Genomic DNA, 22,887 nt, shown 5'->3' on the forward strand with positions numbered 1-22,887 from the left:
TCGCCACTTCCCAGTGTCTTCCAAAATGTGCGCACGCATGACTCAGAGTTTGCTTACAGGTGCGCACATTCTCCCGCCAAGTTTATTTTTATAAATCACAACCTTTGCGTGGTAAGTGGCGTACGCCACTTTCAAGCCCCGTTTTGTGCGTAAGCAAGCTTTATAAATGAGGCCCCAGGGCTTTGACTCACAAATGAATCTTGCTAAAAAAAAATGGATCCAAAATAGTGATGAATTTGAAACGGAGAGCAGATCTTGATGATTCATGATCATCTGACTTTGTCTTAATTTGGTCTGTTGTATTTTCGTTAATGGTTACTCCAACAAGCAAGTAGCTTTACATTTGCCTACTGTTCTTTGTGTGCATTAAATTGAAACCCAGGTTTTGTTTGTTCATTTATTTACAACAGTATTGGCATAACTGCTTAAATACTTATGGGCAGGTTTCTGAATGAGGTTGTCTGTTTGCATCTATCATGATGGCACACAAGTCGATTCACAGGCAAAGAGAGGGGAAGAAAAACTTGCCCTGTGAGCAAACAGGTCCTTGCCAGCAGGAGTGATGCCTTTTAACAAATGTTCTCTGCATAACAGAAACATAAAGCCCCAACAGGTTGTCAAAAAGACATACGCACAGACAGACACATACCACACGGCACCGCGGTCGTCCTAATTCTTTGTGAAATTAAGCATGTACACCCCCTGGTCTGTTCTAACTCTGACTCACTTTGGGCTTTGCCAAGTTGGCACCAGGCTGTGCAGTGTAATTTTGCCCTGGTGGTTGTGTCCCCTGAAATCCCTTGATGCAAAAAAAAAAGAAGATGAAACTAATTCCCAGGCATTCCCTCCTCCGTCTATCTGGCCAGAATTGGAACTTAAAAAGCTGTCAATTGGTGCCAGAATTTAAAGTCAACCCTGGGGTGAATCATTCAAACCCATGAATTCACATGATTATGCAGGATGCATTCTCAAAGCCCTTGGGAATGAATATGTTGTGCCAGATTTTCCTTTTTTTACTCCCTTCTATATCTAAAATCCTCGCAAAACAATATAAAACTTGTAAGCAGAGAAACAATAGCATCTCTTAGGGGTGTAACAGACTGAAAAAAAGAGTGAGAAATGAAGCAAAACAAGTCCAGATGAAAGCCTTTTGACTTTGACCTCAACTTATTTGGGGCCATCTTGGATACCTGCAGAGCAACCAAGATGCCTGTAGTGTGCTGACAAATCCACAGTGGCATGGTGCCAGCCTTGGTACAATTAGGGCACAGACTAATTTAAATGCATAGTCATTTTTAACTACTGTTTTATAAATAGCATTACAGTAACTCATCTCTTTTTCAACAGTGCACAATGTGCCTGGAAGATGAAGGGACAAGCTGATTTAAGAGAATTGTAAAATATACACTCACCGGCCACTTTATTAGGTACACCTTTTCAACTGTTGTTTCACAGAAAAAGCTAATCAGCCAATCAAGTGGCAGCAGCAGGTAGACATGGTTGACAACCTGCTGAAGTTCAAACCCAGCATCAGAACGAGGAAGAAAGGTGATTTAAGTGACTTTGAATGTGGCGTGGTTGTTGGTGCCAGACGGGTGAGTATTTCAGAAACTGCTGATGTTGAGGAATTTTCACGCACAACCATCTCTAGGGTTTACAGAGGATGGTCTGAAAAATAGAAAGTATCCAGTGAGCAGCAGTTGTCTGGGTGAAAATGCCTTGTTGATGCCAGAGGTCAGAGGAGAATGGCCAGACTGGTTCAAGATGATAGAAAGGCAACAATAACTCAAATAACCACTAGTTACAACCAAGGTGTGCAGAGGACCATCTCTGAAGGAACAACCTCTGAAGGTCAAACCTTGAAGCAGATGGGCTACAGCAGTAGAAGACCACACCAGGTGCCACTTCTGTCGGCTAAGAACAGGAAACTGAGGCTACAATTCACACAGGCTCACCAAAACTGGACAATAGAAGATTGGAAAAACGTTGCCTGGTCTGATGAGTCTGGATTTCTGCTGCCACATTCAGATGGTAGGGTCAGAATTTGGCGTAAACAACATGAAAGCATGGATCCATCCTGCCTTGTATTGACGGTTCAGGCTGGTGGTGGTGGTGTAATGGTGTGGGGGAGATTTTCTTAGTACCAACTGAGCATCATTTAAACACCAGCCTACCTGAGTATTGTTGCTGACTGTGTCCATCCCTTTATGACCACAGTGTACCCATCTTCTGATGGCTACTTCCAGCAGGATAACGCACCATGTCACAAAGCTCAAATCATCTCAAAGAGTTTACTGTACTCCAATGGCCTCCACAGTCACCAGATCTCAATCCAATAGAGCACCTTTGGGATGTGGTGGAACTAGAGATTTGCATTATGGACGTGCAGCCGACAAATCTGCAGCAACTGCGTGATGCAATCATGTCAATATGGACCAGAATCTCTGAGGAATGTTTCCAGCACCTTGTTGAAACTATGCCACGAAGAATTAAGGCAGTTCTGTAGGCAAAAGGGGTCCAACCTAGTACTAGCAAGGTGTACCTAATAAAGCAGCCAGTGTAAGTTTACTAAATCACTTAGTAAACCTGATTTCATTATTGCATCTGCCTATCAAATCTGAATCCAAATCCATCAAATCCCTTATTGAGTCCATAATTTTGAATAAACTTAAGTACATGACAACTCCTAATATTCAGCTGAAATCTGTTGGCTGAGAGGAACAGACTTGGGTGGGAGCCTAATTTATGTTCACAACCTGTAGCTAAAACCTGAGCAATTAAATATGGTAGAACTCAGTTCATCACAAAATACATGCTTTTGCCAAATGTGCTTGGTATATATATAGTAAAATAAATGCTCATAGGTGCACACCATGTAAATTTTGATTAAATATGTTTTTTGTATTTTTAAATAACAGAGGCCAACCAACTTTGGCACCTGTTATTTTTCACAAGCAACTTAATCCAAATACTGGAGGTTGTGATTCAGAGTTATGACGCTGATTACATTAACCTTACAGATACCAGCTGTAGAGAGCACACACAAACCCAACAACAGCCAAGTTTAATTTAGGCCTGTCATTAAGTTACTCACAGAATTAAAGTTAATTGGCAAGAACAGCTGCTGCTGGTGATGTTTGTCATCTTAACCAGGTATCAGAACACAGAGTCAATTGCTCCTGTACGCCCAAATACATTTTCACATTCACACTCGCTTCACAAGCATATGCAAGCGAAGTGCTGGAATACAGACCTTTTTCACAGCAGACATTGAGACGTGTCAAAGCAGGAAAAGCACAGGTGTTACTAATAACACTAAACATGGCTTTGTTCCATTTAAGTAGCCCAATACGCCATGCCAGTAAAGAAGCATGCTTTTTAGCAGGGAACTCCATCATTAATGACATCATGCACAGCTGTGCTATTCCCGGTTTGGGGGGGCTACGACAAGATGGCTGTTACCTGGTGCAGATGGAAAAATGCCACAGTTCAAATAAACAAAATAAACTAAGGTCAGTGTTAAGGAATCTAACCTGCACAAGGCCATAATGTTGAACAATAATATGAAAATGGGTTAAGGGCAAAATAACGATTGCAACAAAACTGAATGTCTTCAGCAATGGTAGCTTTGTTGTGACTAAAAGAATTGTTTTGTTCTGTCTGCATTATTCTATCCATCCATGCATCAGTTAACACCATTTTACACACCTTAATGTTTTCTAGTCATCATGCATAAGCGCTGTCTTAACATTGAACTGTGATGATGCAGGTGTGGCTGTGATCATGCGTTGTGGCCGATGCTGCAGCAGTCTTAGTCCGTGATTCTTAGTGGTGAGAATTGTCACAGCATACACTGGACAGCATGTAGGGTTTTTACAGACTGCATATCTGACAGTGAGATTGTAATTTGGTTGGGGAGTGGTCTTTATGAAGAGTGAAAAGAGAGGAGTAGTTAAGTGGTTTTGCAGTAACACAGAGAAAGAGGGAAGTGTGCTCGTCGGATGAAAGCTTTAGGAGTAATAGAGTTATGCATTGTAGGAATCGAGAGTAAATGTAGCAACAATGAAAGTGAAAAGAATAAAAATAGCCTTCTCTCCGCGAGGGCAGGTTCTTCTCTTGTGTTTAAATGTTCAGTAGTGGGGCTACCCCTCACTGCATTTACATTTTGATTATGACTTGTTCCCATAAAGCTTTAGTTTTTATTTTGTTGCAGTCCCAGAGGTTTATTTTACAATTTCCAAGGCTGTCTCCTGAGAATTTGTACTCAAAGATGAAGAAAACCTTTCAGGCATACAGAACATGTGCAATGGTTGCCTATATAAAGCAATGAAACTCCTCTCTACTATAATTATAGTTGTAGGTGGGACTGTTTGTGCTCAGCACAACCCTCTGGTATGTTTCAGTACCTGCTTTCTTTTACTGAGGTACCCACTATATGCTAAACACAGAAAGGAGCACATCAGTCACTGGGGCTAAGAGGGCCAAACAGGTCTAAGCTAGCATGTAATAAAGGTGGGCACAGATATTAATGCTAAATTAGTCCTTTGCACTGCTTCACCAACTACAAGTATGCAATGTAAGATGCTTTGTGTATGATCTTAAGCTAGATTTAAGTAACATATCCACAAATTAGAAACAAAAACCAGGGGAGTAGTAGTTGGGTGCAAGAGGGGTGTATATAAAAACCTTGACATTTAAAATGTAATGCAACTGCAATGCTATAAAACAGCTACCTGGTCCTGAAACTAACAGAATGTTGATGGAAAAATACATGACAATATATTTTTTTTTTTTATTTGATCTTGTTTTTTCTTTCCGCAGAAATATAAGGGAAGACAAATTAAGAGAGAAAAGACCAGGAGTAGACGGAGTAGAAAATATGAAATAAAAGAGACATTAATGGGGATTATCTTAACAAAGAAGAAGAGGGTGAAATTGGGCCACTGCAGTGAGAGAAAAGTAAAGATGATGGGGGCGCAGATGAATAGAGGTGATATGTCATAACCAAACATTAAGGTAGCAAACAACAGCACAAAACCCCAGACGTCTTTACTGTGACGCTGTTGTTGTCTGGACTTTGTATGAGGAAAAAGAAATGAATTAAGGCTTATTTTGTCCTTAGCCAGAGTCTAGACGTGAGCATTATTACTTGCTCTTGAAGGTCAGTGTAGTTGTTAAAAAAAAAAAAATCCAGCTTTTGTTTGTATCTGATCTTCAATGTTCATAAGAAGTCAACACCTCCTGACCTGTCTGATAATTTAGGTTAGTTTAACTCGTCTCTGACTTTTGGTCACATGATAACTGAACCGTCCTCATGACATTTTCAGAAGTGATTTATTGTTATTGGTTTCGGAGGTTATATGTGAGAGTGGTTGTGGCTGCATGGCAGCAGCAAATTGTTCCCGTCTACCCTCGTGCGCCTTCTGTAGGGAGGCGATTAGCACATTAATTAAAAAGTGCTGTATCTGGTAGCATATAAAAAGTGTAAAACTTACTGAAGCTGTTGTTTATCATTTTTTTCTGTAGAAGCCAGGGACAAATTTGAATAAGTGAAGATGTTTAGAGGACAGATCGTGCCAGTGAGCATCACTAGAAACATAAAACCACTCCAGCTAATGATGCAGAGGAAAAAAATACACAGATATTTGTCAGGTTTTAGTTCTATTTTAGGATTCATCAAAATTATGCCTGTGAAGGTATTACTGCTTACATACATTGCCAGTGTTTTTTGGCTCCTTTTCATTTAGCTCATTAAGTAGCTTGTCAGAGCGCTGATACATTACTGTTAGATAAGACAGATCCCTTCTTTCTAAGCAACAGACATCAGGGAATAAATATTGAATGTATGAAGATGAACTCCTGTGAAAACACAGACACTGATATTTCAGCTTTGCATTTCTGTTCCTCCCCCTGGGTGCCACTTCATCCTAATCAGGCAGTGTCTTAAAAAGGTCAAACTATCAATATGCTCCACATATCAGGCAATAACTGGAGCTGCTGCTTAACAAAAATATTGAAACAGCAACACTGTTTTGGCACACAGGCAGCTAATATCTAGCAGAGAGTTTTGTTGTTGACTGGATTTAAGAGCCAGAGAGAGATGGAGAGAGAGTAAGTGGGCACATACAAACATATGGGTCCTTGAATGAAGAGGGCCCGCATAGCAGCACATATAAGAGCGAGGGGAAAAAGCATATTCAAGCGCACTTTGTAACAGACACATCTTGGCTTGAATTGCCCTGCTGTTCAAATTGCAAGCCCACAAAATGTCAGTCTCTGTGGCAGCAATGTCAGGTTCTTGTTTTGTGTGGGTGTTTAAATGGCATCCAAGATGGAGGCATGTAGCACTCAGATTTGTTTGTACTAGTTTCTTTTTTCAAGAGGCTATAACAATCTTTGTACACTTTAACTCTGTTGCTACCACAAAACCCAATAAAGCAGGCAAACTTGAAACACACCGTGACATCAGTGACATTACACTACCATGACATTTGGAGGGTATCTTTCTTTTAATTTAGCTCACAGTACCAGGACTGCTTCTTTAGTATGTGGAGCCACAGTAGAGGCACAAACTTACTTTTATCAACCTTTGCCAAGTTATAAAACAGCCATGGAAAATATAAGTGATTGGCTGGCATGCGTCTGTTATAATCTTGTACCAGCACACCATTTAATTCTTCACTAATTAATTATTACGCAAGGTATAATGGCAGGTAACCGTAGCAACAGATATGTAATGGCAGGCATCCTCTTCAACTCTCTGGATGCAAATTGTGTTAAAATAGCTTTTACATTAAAAGCCAATTGAAGACGTGTCTGAGTACCCTAACGTGTTCTGAACATGAAAATATACGACATGCCTGAGACATGAGTATGCATGTAGGAGTGGAAATTAATGGAGCGCAAGTCAAACATAAGAGGTTAGAAGGTATTGAGTCACATGTCTTCTTTATAATGCGTCTCTCCGCATCCTGCCGTTCTCATAATTTTATCACATAAGCCAAACTGCACTGGGCAGGTTGTGTGTAAAAATACACCCAACTAATCAGCCTCTATCACAAAGAGAAGTTATAGCAGAGAAAAGCAGACCCCCCCATGCTAATTTAAACCCAGAGGGGTTTGTCCTATTTGCTCAAATGAAATTCTGGTGGTAGTTATTTACATTTCTCCACCCACTGGAAGTGAAAGTGTTGCATTGCAATGGAGAAATACAAACTTCATCTTAAGTAGGGCTGGGCAATATATCAATATTTCAGTGACATTATTATATGAGACTAGATGTCTTAGATTTTGAATATTGTAAGACTGTAAGTGTTGTGCTCTGTTTCGGCGCCTATGCCCAGCTCTACATCCTAATCAACTGTACCAACCAATGACTTTATATTAGGATGGACGACGCATCTTCACTTCCTCCCGCTGTACAAAAATGAAGCCAAAATGTTGCAGATACGAGTGCTGCCATCTTGCACTAGTGACGCATTTGGAGTAAGAGTCTGGGCAGTAGTGATAAGGAGGCGGAGCTACGGTATGGAGTTCACACCTGTACACCTACCTGACCAGATTGCTAACATTGCCGCTGACGTACACAGCTGTCAATGCTGACATCACACCCCCTTTTTATAGTGTCAAATAATTTAAAACCAAACCTATACAAAAAATGAACACGTAAACGTACATCAGCAGGACTTTTTCAGACCTAACGTGAAGGGGGTGGGGTTTATGACTTGTACTGCAGTCAGCCACCAGGGGGCGATCAAGATGTTGTGGCTTCACTTTACGGAACTGTCATGTCGTCGATATTTCTGATGCAGTCTATGGTTGTTGTATTGCATCTACTTATCAAGTGACATGACAAAAGTTGCCTTCCATTATTGCTAAACTACTATTTTGCGCCATAAAACTCCCCTAAAGTTGAATGTATAAAGTAAAGTGACAGAAAGAACCCTGGAGAGAAAGACAGGACAGTATTTTTAGAAAGAAGCACATAGCCTTTCCTTCACCTCTATGCTTGGTTTGATTCTCTAATCAATTGATCAAACAGCGGCACTCCAGATGATGGAAGGCGGTGCTGATGAGCACACTCAATTTTATCCTGCCATCATGAGGAAGCACGTCTGCAATTAAGATGGACAGATGGCAGAAACAGAGAGGGATAGAGATGTAGAGACAAAGGAGGAGGCAGTGACAGGAGGCACTAAAACTGCTGTGTTTTTCGTGAGGCTCTGAGTCTCCTGGGAAGCTGAGAAGGCCTCGCAGACTCACACATGTTTTATCACTGAGCCTCATTACCGGTGACATCCACACTGAGGGACAAGAATGCAAAATGTCACAACACTTCAATTGCTGCCACATATTGGCTGCTTCAGAAGCTGTGTTGCGTTGGAAGACCTGCTTCTGTTCTATTTTTAAACTGCACGTCGATCCTTTGGCTCTACAGTTTACGTTAGATTACATTTTAAGTTCAGATGCATTATGCAGAGCGTGATGCATTCACAGTGCTGTAACAAGCACAAGTGATCAGCACACCGAAATGCCTACAATTTCTGCCCCAAACACACACACACACACGTTCCAACACAGGTCAGCTGGACTCCTACTGTAGTCATTAACGAAAATTGATGCCAGGGAGTTAAAGTGAATTTCAGTACACAGCTGTTGGGTCCAATTATTCAAAGCTTTTACAAACCAGACATTTTCCATTCACATCATTAGTAATTCATAATGCAAGTCATCTTGTCATCACTTTTCTTACCTCCATTCACCTTTTACTTTTATCCACACGCCTGCTGATGATTTAGTCTGATATCTTAGTATTCAGATAAGGCCAGGATATTGTCTCACATTTTCATACCTGCCCCCGTCCCTGCTCAGTGATGCTGCAGCTCTCATCTCTCCCTACATCCTCTGCACTTTCTGTATGTCACTTGTAGAGGTAATGATTGGCGTTATCATCAGCTCTGCATTATTTTGAGGCTGATTCGATAATATATTATATTAATCTTATAAATGCTTATTTTCATGGCCTAGGAAAGTTCAATCAGTATTTGTGAACATGCGCTACTCTCTCTCAAAGCCAGAGACTAAAGAGTCTCAAACTTGTGATATCATCAAGTATAAAGTCTAGAGCTGCTCCATTGACAATGAATGGGAGTCTGAATGTTTCTTTTCTTTTTTATACCCAAATGAGCTTTATCCTGTTGTAGTGCTCTCAGTCCTGAAACAGAAAATGTACCCATATACTCAGAACGTTACCCAGGGTGCTCTCAGTGTCATCTATAACACCTTTCCCAATCGTCTATGGAGCAGCTCCAGACTTTATACCCTATGACATCACAAATTTGAGTTTTAGCGCACTAGCTTTTGGAGTATGTGGAGAGTTGTTGGTTCCTACTTATATTTTAATACTGTCTTAGACCATAGGAGTAACATGTATACATTTTAGAAATAAAACCAGATCATAAGTCCTTTAACAAGTGTGTACAGGATACAAAACCACCAGAATGACTTAACATAGTGTTTACTTAAGGCTACTGTTTTGCTTCAAGCCCTGTACAGTTCTGTGACATCATTCATTGTCTCCTCTTTCATCCTCCCTCTACTGCTGATGTGAAGACACTAACTAACTGTAGGCATGCTGCTGATGAAGAGGGGAAAGACTGGTTGGTCTCTCCCTTACAGTGTAAAAGATTTCATCAGACTGTCAGATACATAGCTAATTAGGCTCAATTAGTGTACGTTTGTAGCTTGCTCCTCACAATACTGTATTAGCATAACAAGCTCTGTATGACTGTGTAAGACAACCCTGCTTTGGATGGCAGAGCGGTCGAACACTTCCCATTTCTGAAAGGATGTTTTGTTTGTTCAACAGGCCTTTGATGACTTACTTGTACTGTCTTCTTTACTGACAGATTTTGTTGCACTGAACCCAATGTTGAAAGAACGAATGATATTACTGTGCGCTAGCGAACAATAACAAAATCTTCCCTAAAATAAGAAGTTTGTTTCGATGTCACGCCCTCTTGACTTGAGTTTTGTGATTGCTTTCTCCATTTCTTTTCTCGTACACTGAGCTGAACTGCCAGTCAGAGGGATTTCTTTCATCAATGGGCTCCAATGTCTCAGACAACAATTTAACACAACAAGAATTGGCAGACCAAAAAAACGGGCAACAAGGGCCGACTAGTGCCAACGGTGTGGGAAACACCACGAAAGACTAGGACAACAGATTCTCACAGACGGCCCAACATTGACGGGCAGCCAACCATCGACTTGATGTGTGGGGGCCATGATGGATAATGTGCATTGTCGGCTTTAGTAAAATAAAATCTCAAGCGAAGAACTTAAACTTCTGTCCACACCAACACAGTGCAGAGGAGAGAAAGGCAGGTTTTAAGGGTAATTATCGGCTGAAATTGCATTAATTAAATCAATTAATTATCAGTAAATTATCTAAATTATGCAATTATATATAAGTTGCGTCCCCATTATTTTTAGTGGATGTATAAAAGTCCAACTGTTTGTTTGAGATACAGCAACTTTGATTGTTCTTGTTCATGTAATTCTCAGCTGGACATGATCGTCCTTCATTTTGTCATCCAATCACATCCACACATAGGACATTTGGAAAGCCAAGAATAAAAGTGACATTTATTTAGATAAATTTGAAACTGAATGTCAATATCATATTCACAATTAGGATTGACATATAAATCAGCATTTATCCTTGTGGTGTCAATTGTTTGGCATCCTGATAAACATTCCGGCACAATATAGTGACATCTGCCATCTTGCAGCCTGTTGGGAAGTGTGTTTCCAATTAAGGTGATTGAATTGACTCCGGGATCCGCCTTTGTAAAGGTCCTCTCGTTTCTCTGCTGTCATTCGCCATATATCCTCCCTCACTCCCAGTGTCTCTGTCCTTTTCTTTTCAATACTCTTTCCATCTGTTCACCTTTGTTTTCTGTCGTCGTCTTTCTCTGAACCCAGGAAAGAGGAAAAAGCACAGTAATGAATGGTGCGAAAAGCTGCAGAAAGGGCTGTTTTTGTCTCACTCCTCCAAGCCTGTAATAACCACTTTTGTGTGTGCTCTCTGTTTGCAGGAGAAGGAGAAAGCAGACGGGAACATCGATCAATGTGAGTACACTTACTGTGTTCAAACCAAACAGCATTTTTCAAAATATGCCATGTTGTGCTCCATGACAAAATCTTTCTTTCTTTTTTTTTTTCTTCTGCTGTTATTCTGGCACGCACTTTGGTTTTCTGATTGCTGGGAAATGCTGCTGGGAAGTAATTCAAATCTAAATGGCTCTCGTAAAATGGACCGTGCAGCCGGTTATGGAGAAGACCTCTGATGATGATATAACTGTGACAATCTGAAAAAATCCCACTTGTTATTGCATTGCATTTATTGCTCTACTCTTCTCGGAGGCGGTGTTTGAAAGCATGTCAGATTTAAATTTTGAAAGCATTTCAGTTGTCAGTGGATGCCAAGAGATAATCTACAAATCAGCTGTGGGACTGGCAGGCATTAGTTTGTCTATTCAGCTGCATTCGGCACCATCTGAGAGGAAACGGTATAGTTTTTAAAAACGGTGTATTTTTTTCAGTAATGGTGTGAACTCATCTGCACCATGTCCTGCCACTCTTCCCCAACTCAGCAGACAGAAAGCAAAAGCACCTGAAATCACTCATTCCAAGTGACAAGCCCTCTATATGTTGAGAGATATATTTGTCAGGTGAATAATTATTCAGCTGTCAAGCATCTTCAGTCCCCTGTCAGAAATGATTAAGTAATGTTTGTTTGGCTTTGGCCTCAGGCTGTTTCACACTGCGGTGATTGCTCAGACAGTTGATGCCCTATAAAGAAGATCAGTCACATTCTTGACTCTCAACCCCCACATAAGTCTGGCTGTTGAGACTTTAGCAGAGAGAAGTAGCAGGGCGTCATTCCACTAACTTGACGATTAACGGCTAATCCGTTCCACCATGTGAGTTACAGCTGCCACAACCAGAATTATGACACCAGTACCAATACTGAGTTGAATAAATCTAAAAATGTTTATAATACTTGACATGTTAGGAGTCACACAAACCCCCTTTACAGCTTGCATTGAAATGCATTTCGAATCTAGGTATTGTTTTACCTGATTACATCCACACCTGTTGCTAATATGTGTCTCCAGAGTCCACACTGAGATTAGATTGAGATCCAGTTGCTTTCTCCAGCAAACAGGCCTCGTCCCGGTCTGTCAAAAACTACTATTATAAAATAAAAAAAATATTTATTTAAAAAAAAAAAAAAAATACATGGTGACACGGCCTGTCACTCAAAGTGGCCAGCCCTTAATTATGTGCAGCTTGAAGCCTTAATAAAATGTAACGGTTGAGTTATAAAAAAATTCACCACCCCAGCAATTGTCATGAAGAGAAACTAGCTATAGACACCAAAACCGTTCGTTGTACCAGGCTGTAATCATGTTTATTTCTGCTGTGAAGTTGGGCATTTTAACATGGGGTTCTGTGGGGATTGACTGGCGTGTGGAGTCAGCCTCAAGTGGCCGTTCAAAGAACTGCAGTTTATGACACTTCCATGTTGGCTTCATTTTTCAGCCCTGGAGGTGTCCGCTTGGTTTTGGGTGCATTCACTCCTGTACTTCCATGTGTTCAAGCAGTATCAGATTGTAATCCGTTTACCCAAAAGACAAATGTAATACAAGGTGTAACGGAGGTCTAATGCTTCGAGATGAAGTTGAAGTTTTGCGTGTTGCTTTCTGTGAGAAACCCTCCGTGTTTAGTGCCTTGCAGAAGTTTTACCAGTGACTGGACTGCACTGAGGTGAAGTTCAAAACTTGGTGTTTGAATTTCTAACTCTTGATACACAGTGTGCGTTTGGTTATTTTTATCCGGCTGTATTGATTTTAGACCATATAAATGCACTGATAAATATTTTTTTCTGACACACTTCACCACCAAGAGCTGTGTATTTTTCAGTCTTTTTGTTGTATTTTTATTCAAGCTCTAGGTGCACATGAATGCCCACTACAGCTGATGAAGAAACTGCCCTTCAGTTCAGTATTAGATGCAATCTTTCACATGCAATCCAGAAATTATTGTTGTCAGTGCAATTACAGACTATGGGTGTCATTCAGTCCTTGGTTGGTACGAGTACATGTTGTAGCAGAGAAGATGGTCTCAAGTGTTACATTTCCTCTCTGACAGCCAGCAGTGTTGTTGTATAGTCTTTGTTTTTTTTGTTTTTTTTTACTCCTTGTGGCTTTTCCATCTCGCACTTCAATTGTTTGATATCAGTTTGAGTCATTGTCAGAGGTGTTGTCATGTAGCTGCATTGGCACCACTCGTGAAGATTAAGTCTTTTCTTTTTACTCCATGTTGTGTATGGCCTAAGCATTCACATAGGTTTTTCTTTGCCTGCTGTTTTGTGTGTTTTGCTGTATTGTAGTGCATGACAGTGAGAGTGAGCGCTTTGTGTGCAAGTTACTGTAACAGCAATATTTCCAGGGCTGACTGCCTCCTATTTGACAAGTGACTTCCTCTGTAAGCATCAGGCCCATTATGATGTGTTGTCTTCATCCCCACAGCAAAGCGCTGTTTCTCTGCTTGCAGTGCAGCATTCTCTGTGCCTGCCTCTGTTCGACCTAAACATGACCCCAGAGGATTTCTTTAGTGTTTAGTATTCAGCCTCCAGTGCAGAATGTTTTTTTATTTATTTTTTCACCTCTGGATGTCTGTTAGTTGATTTCTTTTTAACATTGTATTATGTGCAGAAATGTAGCTTTCTAAGTGATAATTGCTTTTCTAGCTATGTGTGCCTTCCTCACCTGCCTCTTATAGTTCAGCTGCAGCAACACACATCCTGATGGGAAATGCAATGTGTGGTTTTCTGCGACAGGCATTCTCATTATACTCTTCCTCACAGATGTTGATGGAGCTGACATATGTGCATGTTAAAAAAAGAAATGGATACCGGCATTGCTGGGATTGGGGCTGATAAAAACAAACAGCAGGATAGCTCTACATTAGGAGGATAATGCAAAAAAAAAAGACATCTCTCACAACTGCATTTTGCAGTAGCTTTTTTTGTACAATAGCATTTAAGCATGTGTTGGCAGAAAACATATTCAGCATACAGTCACAGCAAAATGATGCACGGTTATGGCTTTGGATTTACATACGCTAGTCTAGGGTTGCAATGATATACTGGTTTTAAAGGGATAGTGCACCCAAAAATGAAAATTCAGCCATTATCTACTCACCCATATGCTGAGGGAGGCTCAGGTGAAGTTTTAGAGTCCTCACATCACTTGCAGAGATCCAAGGGGAGAGGAGGTAGCAACACAACTCCACCTAATGGAGGCTGACGGCACCCCAGATTCAAACGTCCAAAAACACATAATTGAAACCACAAAATATCTCCATACTGCTCGTCCGTAGTGATCCAAGTGTCCTGAAGCCCCGACATAAAAAGTTGTTTGGAAAAACGTCACTTGAACTCTGTTTTCAGCCTCATTGTAGCCTGTAGCTCTGACTGCCTCTCTGATCACTGCACTCAAGTGTGCGCGCTTGCACAAGACTGTGAGAGATGGGCACCGCCTTCATGTGTGTTCACGTGCTTTCGCTGGTCTCACGCAAGCGTGCACATGTGAGCGCGGTCCACAGAGAGGTACTTAGAGCTACAGGTAACACTGAGGCTGAAAACAGAGTTCAAGTGACGTTTTTCCAAACAACTTTTTATGTCGGGGCTTCAGGACACTTGGATCACTACGGACGAGCAGTATGGAGATATTTTGTGGTTTCAATTATGTGTTTTTGGACGTTTTAATCTGGGGCGTTGTCAGCCTGCATTAGGTGGAGTTGTGCTGCTACCTCCTCTCCCCTGGGATCTCTGCAAGTGATGTGAGGACTCTAAAACTTCACCTGAGCCTCCCTCTGCATGAGGGTGAGTAGATAATGGCTGAATTTTCATTTTTTGGTGCACTAAAAAATTGTACAGGAAATCTCAACTTCCAGTGTTCGAAGTGAGAAAATAAGTTTGTCCTGGATTTGTACACAGTTGCAATGCCCTGCAGTCGACTGGGATCTTTCTGTGCTACATTCTTTGAGTCTCCTTGTGTCTGTTTGAGTTTTCTCCTGTGCTGTGAATGTGAAGGTTTGTGTCTACAGTATGGTGGAAAGGAAACTGCCCTAGCGCAACCATCCATCTACTGATGGCCATTGAACAACAATAACTAGGGCTTGGGTGCCTCTCTGGAGCCCCTTGATTACTGACAAGGAGGAAAGAGTCTCATTTTCTGTCATCGTCGAGATTTTAGGGTATTCAAACCAGCCACATCCCGGGCCTTTTTTTCCTCTGTTAGGACACTTCACTTTTTGCTCACTGAAGTGAGTCACGTCTCAGAGTGAGTCATTGCAATGGACTAGGTGATAATGGGACATGATTGTGTCTGACAGTCACTTCTTTACATCAGCAATGTTTTAGTGTTTTAATGATGTAAATGTGTCGGCGGCATCAGCATGAAATGGCAAGCATTGCTGTTTGCTGTACAGTGACTTTGAGATTGGTTAGAAATGCATTAGTGTCAAATGAATTGAGGAACACTTATTTGTTAATTATCTGTAGTGTTAGAAGCTATAACACAAGTAGTATAAAGCAGCCTTTGTCAGCCTTAGGAGGTAAGAGTCTGTACATATGCAGTAGTATAAATCGATATCCATTATGTCAGAGCACACAGACCGATCAGACGCCAGTATAATAGTAAGAGCACAATCTCTTCTTACTGTAAAGATCAGTATATTTTACATGACAACCCCATTTATCCTACTTTGCTTGGTCCAATAAATTGTTATTCTATGAATACTGTTTATGCAAACAGACTTTTATAGGCTGTAATGTATACTGTCTGTCTGATGGTGTGTGAGCTGTGGTTTTTCTTTACTGTATGCATGTACAGCCAAGTGCATATCATGTGCTAATGTCTAAACAGGTGTAGTATCATTTGTTCCTGTCCGTGATATCATTAATTCTGTTCATGTCGGGTATGAACATAATTGTGCATTGCTGTTTTTGTGTACGTCTGCATGACAGCATCAGCGTACAGAGATAAGGCGTATTGCTCAGTGAACGGCTCTGCAGCACTGCTGACAAAACATACAATAATTGACAAGAACATTATTCACAGTTGGGGAATCGGCAAGATGCAGTGCTTTATCTCACTAATGCCTGGCATTTAAAGCTTCAATCTGAGCTTCCTCTTGCCACATAACCTGAGCAGATTTACCGACCAGCAGGCACCGTTTAACATATAATGATGATGTCTTTGGACAGTGGTAGAGAAGGTTGTTACTTTATATTTGGGTTTTGGGTGATCAGCATTTGGATTAGGCATTCATTGAAGCCACAGTCTTCGCCATTTTCTTCAGAATAACTAGGATAGAAATTGACAAGATGTTATTGATACCAGTGACATTATGGATTCTGTTTAGCGATCTGATTCCATATTGATGTCCCTAATGACAGTGATTGCATGGACATGAGCAACCCATTTATGAGGCTTATCCTGGTTATGATCATATTTGGGATATGCTGTAAACATGTGCACAGAGAAGTTAGATTATTCATATATCTTGCACACATCCTGGTTTCCTTCAGAGCACTCCAGCTAGTATATTAAAGTTACTCGTTAATGGAATATGGTGTTTACATGCGCAAACACAGAAACAGGACACAGTTATTCATGTCCATGTTAACACACTTCTGTGTGGACAGAAAGTAGGCCTTCACAGGTATTTAGCATTATTATAAAATAGGATATTTACCCTTGGCAACAGACGTGTTGCTCTGATGGTAAACACTGGCACTTGTATGTAGAGTGTCCAATACATGGCATTGATGGAATTTAAGCCCTTGTTGCGTTGAGAAATGTTTTCACTCTTTCATGAAATTATCATTTTACAGACACTAGAAACAGGACTTTTGTCATCTTTGATCATGAAACAAAGCAACACTTTAAGCTAGGCTTGGGCGGTATCCATTTTTTCAGACCTTCATACCTTCCTGGAGTTTTATCGGGGTACATGGCATATGATGTTATGATATTATAAGCTTTCAGGTGACTTCTCTACATTAGCATGCTCTCTTGGCATTTTCAGTCTAATAAATAAACATGATAAACTTAACAAAATGTCAAGAAAGGTAATGCTCTTACACTTATTTTCTTTAATACAACCATACACCTTCTGAAATCATGTTTCTCACTTATACCCAACTCAGACTAGCTTAATTAACTTATTGTAAATCACGCTTCATTCAAACTTAACAGAAACGATATAAAACTCCCCAAAACCATCTTAGTGAGCCTGGTTAGTCCTTTAGTAAGTTAGTCTACTGTTATAACAATCACCAACTCTGGTTTGGTCGAAATAAACCCGTAATTTACTGAGTTAGATGTGAAACTAAGCTGTTTTCCCTGCAGTCTCCATGCTCTCTCTCTGATGTTTCGGGCTAGACACAGGACGACCGTTTATAGTGGGTCTTGTCACATTATCCCCACCACTCGGAGCTACATGTTGCTCCAGACTGACCTCTGATGGCGCATGATGTGCATTACAAGCAAAATATCCTCATTACAGCCTCTCCAGTATGAGGTAAATAGAGATAAGCGTCTATTTTTGACGGATTCCTAAGTACCCTGAGATACTGCCCCCAGCCTACTTTGGACTATTTCATTCTCTTTGCCATGACTTGACATCATTGTTTGTCAATGCACGACTGCCCGGTTCTCATCTGGAACTGGTTCTCAATTCCCATCCCAGTTAACTGGTCTAAGATATGAAAAATGTGTTTACATGACGGATGGCGCCCACTGCCTACCTCCTATTATCAGACTTTTAGATTGCATTTATCTACATGAGAAGTATATATACAGCATGCAGCAGTAAAGTTAGGGAAGGGTGAAAATCTCCACTAGCCGACGGTTAGGCCTGTAAAGTGTCTGCCCTGTCATTTGAGGACAGCCGCTTTAATATTGTGAGCTTTTTTTCCCCCACTTAGAGTGTGCTGATTTCCCTCTTGAGACTAATTATCCGCTGCCAGTTTGTATGCTAAACTAGATCCACTGTCAAAATCGGGCAATTGCATTTCATTTTCTTGTTTTGCTCTCCTTTTCCTTGGATGATGATCAGTGTAGCTCTTTGGAATTGTCTGTTTTCACAGCCATTGGCTAGTCGCTTCTCCTACATTCAATTTTTCATTGTTTTTATCAGTTTACCCTCTCCTTTTTCCTTTCTTCTCATATTTTCTCTTTATCTCTCACTCTACCTCTCCTTCCATTTAGCCTGTCCCTTATTTCCACCCATCCTCCCCCTCTTTGGCAAACCTTTTATTGTGGTGTCTACGCTCCTCACGTTGAGACAATGACATTAATCAAATTGGCCCAGTTTTACCTCTGAAACGCAGATGCTGCTAGTGGATATTGCTTTATTGCAAACATTGCATGCGAAGGTTTTAAGCTAGCTCAGACAGAAATTCTCAGTAAGTGACATTTTACTGGCTGGTGATGCACAGCCATCCCTGGTCAAAATGCCACCATCTGTAAAATATGTGGTCATTGTCACTGAGTGTTCCTCTTTTCACAGAGTGTTATTGTTGTCGGTGGGATCCATATGGAAAAATTGAATATTGCCCATTTATCTTCCCAGGGAATGGTGATTAATTCGGCCTTGAGTGCTTAATTTATGAACCTTTGCGGGGGCCTAATCAGAGTTTGTTACCGTCACAAATTAAACAATGGGAAGAGGCAAAGCAAGTTAAGCAGTCCTGTGGTTCATTTAGATTGTAATTGGGTGAGAATTAGATGGGACAAGGTTGACAGAAAGACTCTCTAATAAGCAGCAAATGACTGGGGAGGAAGCTGGGAGGGGCAAAAGACGAGCTTAGTGGAGGAAGCTTAGAGACGCAGGAATAAAGGGGAAGGGGACAGGAAAATATGGTAGAATGAAAGTCATCTCCTGGCTTAATTACACAATCAAACATGATGGTTTAATTGCCATATTGACTTTCACGTATTTTGCCTTTCTGCTTCTTGGCTGATACAAAATGCTATAAAAACACTTACAGCTTTATAATGCTAAGTGAAATCAACAGATGGTTGCAGCATCTCTGCTTTGTTGTGTAAAAACGATAAGATGATCAGTGTGTTTGTGTCAGAGGGTGAACCTACAGTAAGAGTTGGGTATTAAAACAACATAGTTAGAGAGACATGAAAAAGAGAAAGCAGAATGTAGATACTTTACAAAAATTACAAAAGAAGTAGGTGACACAAAAAAACAGGAAAGGATGGAAAACATGAAAAGAAAGTTTAAGTAACCTTGTTTCAGTTCCATGAATCAGTGGCGAGTATTTCTTTTCACATTTGGAGTTTTAAATTCACAAAACTTCTAAAGTTGTTTTGTGGCACATTTTCCTGAAGTCATTATCACCTGGAACAATTGCATTTTGATTTTCCGCTTACAGCATCTGAGAATTGCTTTAAGTGAATGCACTGACTATCAACACCCTCACAGAAATTGCTGATGCTTCCTGATAGCTAACCTGTCACATGATAAAAGAGGGTGATAAAGAGACTGATAAAAGACGGTTTGGTACACATTCGCGGACAGCGCACATTCACAGGATGAGGTGCCACAAAGGCTTGATGTTTCATTTTTTTCCAGTAGTACTAAAAGTCTCCCCTGCTGCCTCACTGCAGACATTTACTGCCATTTTCCAACTAAACATACTGTTGTAGAAAATGTGGAAACACAAACTTGTGAATATGCTTTGAACATTAGATTTGTTCTAAGTAATTAATTAATGGACTGTCAAGTGAGTATGGGGAAATTTCTCGCTGATGTGACGAAGACAGCTGGTGATGTTGATGAATGCTCTTGTGAGGAGAAGATGGCTGCCGGCCAGTTACTAATTAAATAAAACTGCTAATGTCTTCAACAGTCTATAACAGGTAGCTGTTGTATGACGGCTGTTGATGTAAATGTCATTATGACGTGTTAATCAGTGTTGAACTGATGGAAGTGATAGCAGATACAGCCAGGCAGTCGCAGTAAGACAAAATATGAAAGGCTGTACAAGACATAAAAATACATGAAAGCAAGATATCAAAGAGACAACAGATAATACTGATTAAAGAAATATGAAAATACTAAATGAAATCAGAATTTCAAAAGAGTAAAAGAAAAGAAAAGAAGATAAAAAATAAGCTAAAATTTAATAAAACATGAACCGAAGAACAAATAGTTGCCACACAGAGAGTCAATGCAGCTATTATCTCCTCATTATTTCACTGCTTTCTCCTGGTGACATTGCTACAATCATAAAATATATTTTGTGTTAAATGAAAATGATGTACCCTATTGATTAAAAGGCCAGTTTACTGTGGTGGAGTCCAATCCGCATTCATTCCAACAAATGTAACTGGACTGCGTGACTGAAAACTCCACAGATCAATAAATATCCATATATGTCTGCAACCTGACTTCACCACACAAACCACACACACACACACACATCAAAATAAGGTAATGGCTCACAAAGTCAAGGGCCAGATCCATACAGACCTGATGTCCAGAACATTCAAAAGAAAGCTGGTCCAACTGACCTTTTTCACGGCTGACATTTTGGCATGTCACAGTAGGAATAGCACAGGTTTTGTAAATAACAATAATGATAGCTGCATTCCATTTTATGGCAGGTTTCTGGTACTGTGCATGCTGGCTTACTGCAATAACCTACTGGCACTCTTAATGAAAATGAAAATGAAAATGGCCCTTTGACGCCTCGCTAAGTCTCACTCCCTGGCTATTAGTGTCACACCTGTCAAGCTTTCACACCCGACCTATCAACATAGTATTTTCAGTGGTATCAGTTAAAGATAAATGATAGCAAATTTGTGTAATAATACTCATAAAATATCAGAGAGAAGTAGACAGAAAGGACTACAATATGCATCTGAGAGCTATTTTCACAATAATATTTTTTTTGGCGGAGTATTGTGAATGATCGAAGGAAAAGCTCAGCGAGCCCAGTGCAAGCATCGGGCACCCTGAGTCTTGACAATTCATGCGAAGGACCGAAATGTTCTTGCACAGCAGGATATTGTTATGTGTTAAGCTAACATTTAGTTACAACCCCCTATAGCTTTGTTATCCAAAGCCATTTTCTGACATGAACCCTGGACAATGTTTAGAGTATCAAGTTCAGACATTGTGTGGAGTTTTCCTTTCACATACAGTATGTGTTCTGCAACATTAGATTGCCCGTGTCAGAAGCATTCTAACCTACTGGATTTACTACACTTGGATTATGTTAGGGGTGGCACCTGGGGAGAGCTTGCAGGAGGCAGGACATGATGTAGATTACACAGGGGTCACGTAGCCAGTTCGTCATTAGGTCGTAAACAACAGATTTTCTTGCCGTTCCTTAAGGTTGCTAACATTAGACAGTGGCCATTCTAAGGAGGGGCTTAGTGAGGAGTCCTTTGCAACTAATGTGAAGCAGTGAGATCATCAGAGGCTTTTGAGTTGCGCAAACAAGTACTACAGATGCTCTTGGATTAGCATTAGCTGTACTAATTTATTGCCAGATACTGAGAGAAACTCATTAATATTATTCTTTTTTGGCTGAAATAGTCGATTGATTTTCCTCTAGTTTCTTTTAAGGAAAGTTAATGGCGGTTCCTGCCAAGTTGGCAATAATCCAGGTGGTCTAAGACAGTGGTATTAAAAGTTTTTATGAGTTTTATATATTCAAGCAATATGCAAATAGTCAAAGTTTTGGCATCACTGATCATCGAATACATTACTGATCCAAAAAGCACTGCATAGCCATACTGCATACATGAGCTGAAAAAATGAGTTGTATACCGCACTCTCAAGGTGGTACTTCATAATATATTACAAGGTTTGCAGGTTTTTAGACAGTGTAGGGGGAGAGGTGATGAGGAAACAAGATTACAGAGGAGATGTATAGTTGGAGAAGTGATAGAGTTTGAGGGATGATACTGTATAATGCACGGGGGAAGTGGAATGCTATCACCTCTAACTGTATTCAAGGTTGAGAAGAAAATCATTAAATCACTAGGTGAGATACAAAACCCACCCACATTTACATTTTCTCAGTCATGGATTTCTCACACACAGAAGCAACGTAAATTAAACGAACAACGCTGGAATGTAAAGCGATGTCTTATACTCTGCTGTAGGTCTAAATGTTAACTCTGTGCACTCCATTTACACATGTTTTTCTTAGCACGATATTTAATCAGTTTGAGCACGCTGTGTATGGAAGACCTCTGTGCTTATGAGTGTTCTCTCCTGCATATTCACACTTCACACACACACAAGGTCTCAAATTGCGACCAGTTTCGGGAGCTCTCATATGTAAGATACTGTCATATAGATTACTCACCTCAAGACATCCTGCATAATTAGACTGTGGAAAAAGAATAAATTTTCAGTGCTGAAAGTTGTAAGTCACTATCTCGGTCACATCATAAATCTCTGTGAAATGTGATTTCATTAAGCTGTAGAGTAATAAAGATTATCAAGCGAAAAGTTCATTGAGTCATTGAGGACTTAATCGAAATAGTAAAATGAAACAGGCTTTGCTAAAATCGACCCACCTTTTATAGAGGTGGATACAAAATTAGAATATCTTCAAGTAAAGTTATGATTTGCACCATAAATCTCACAATTTTCACATCGTCATGAACCTAAATTTGATCAGGGCCAGGCATGATGGTTCATTTCCCCTCTGATCTAATTCACAGGTATGCAAAGTTTCATGCTGTGATGATTTTTGCCGAAAAGTCTGAAAGT

At 40.3% G+C, this 22,887-nt stretch overlaps 1 protein-coding gene across 1 annotated transcript in view; it reads left to right on the top strand.

Moving 5' to 3' along the window:
• The window catches only part of fstl4 (follistatin-like 4), a 283,884-nt gene that overhangs the window by 26,197 nt on the left and 234,800 nt on the right, over positions 1-22,887 (top strand). Inside the window, exon 3 of the mRNA XM_050040972.1 lies at positions 11,100-11,133. Coding sequence (XP_049896929.1) covers positions 11,100-11,133 — 34 coding nt within the window. The remainder of the gene's footprint in view (positions 1-11,099; positions 11,134-22,887) is intronic.

The sequence above is a fragment of the Epinephelus moara genome, chromosome 3 (assembly GCF_006386435.1).
Source record: "Epinephelus moara isolate mb chromosome 3, YSFRI_EMoa_1.0, whole genome shotgun sequence".
NCBI lineage: Eukaryota > Metazoa > Chordata > Actinopteri > Perciformes > Serranidae > Epinephelus > Epinephelus moara.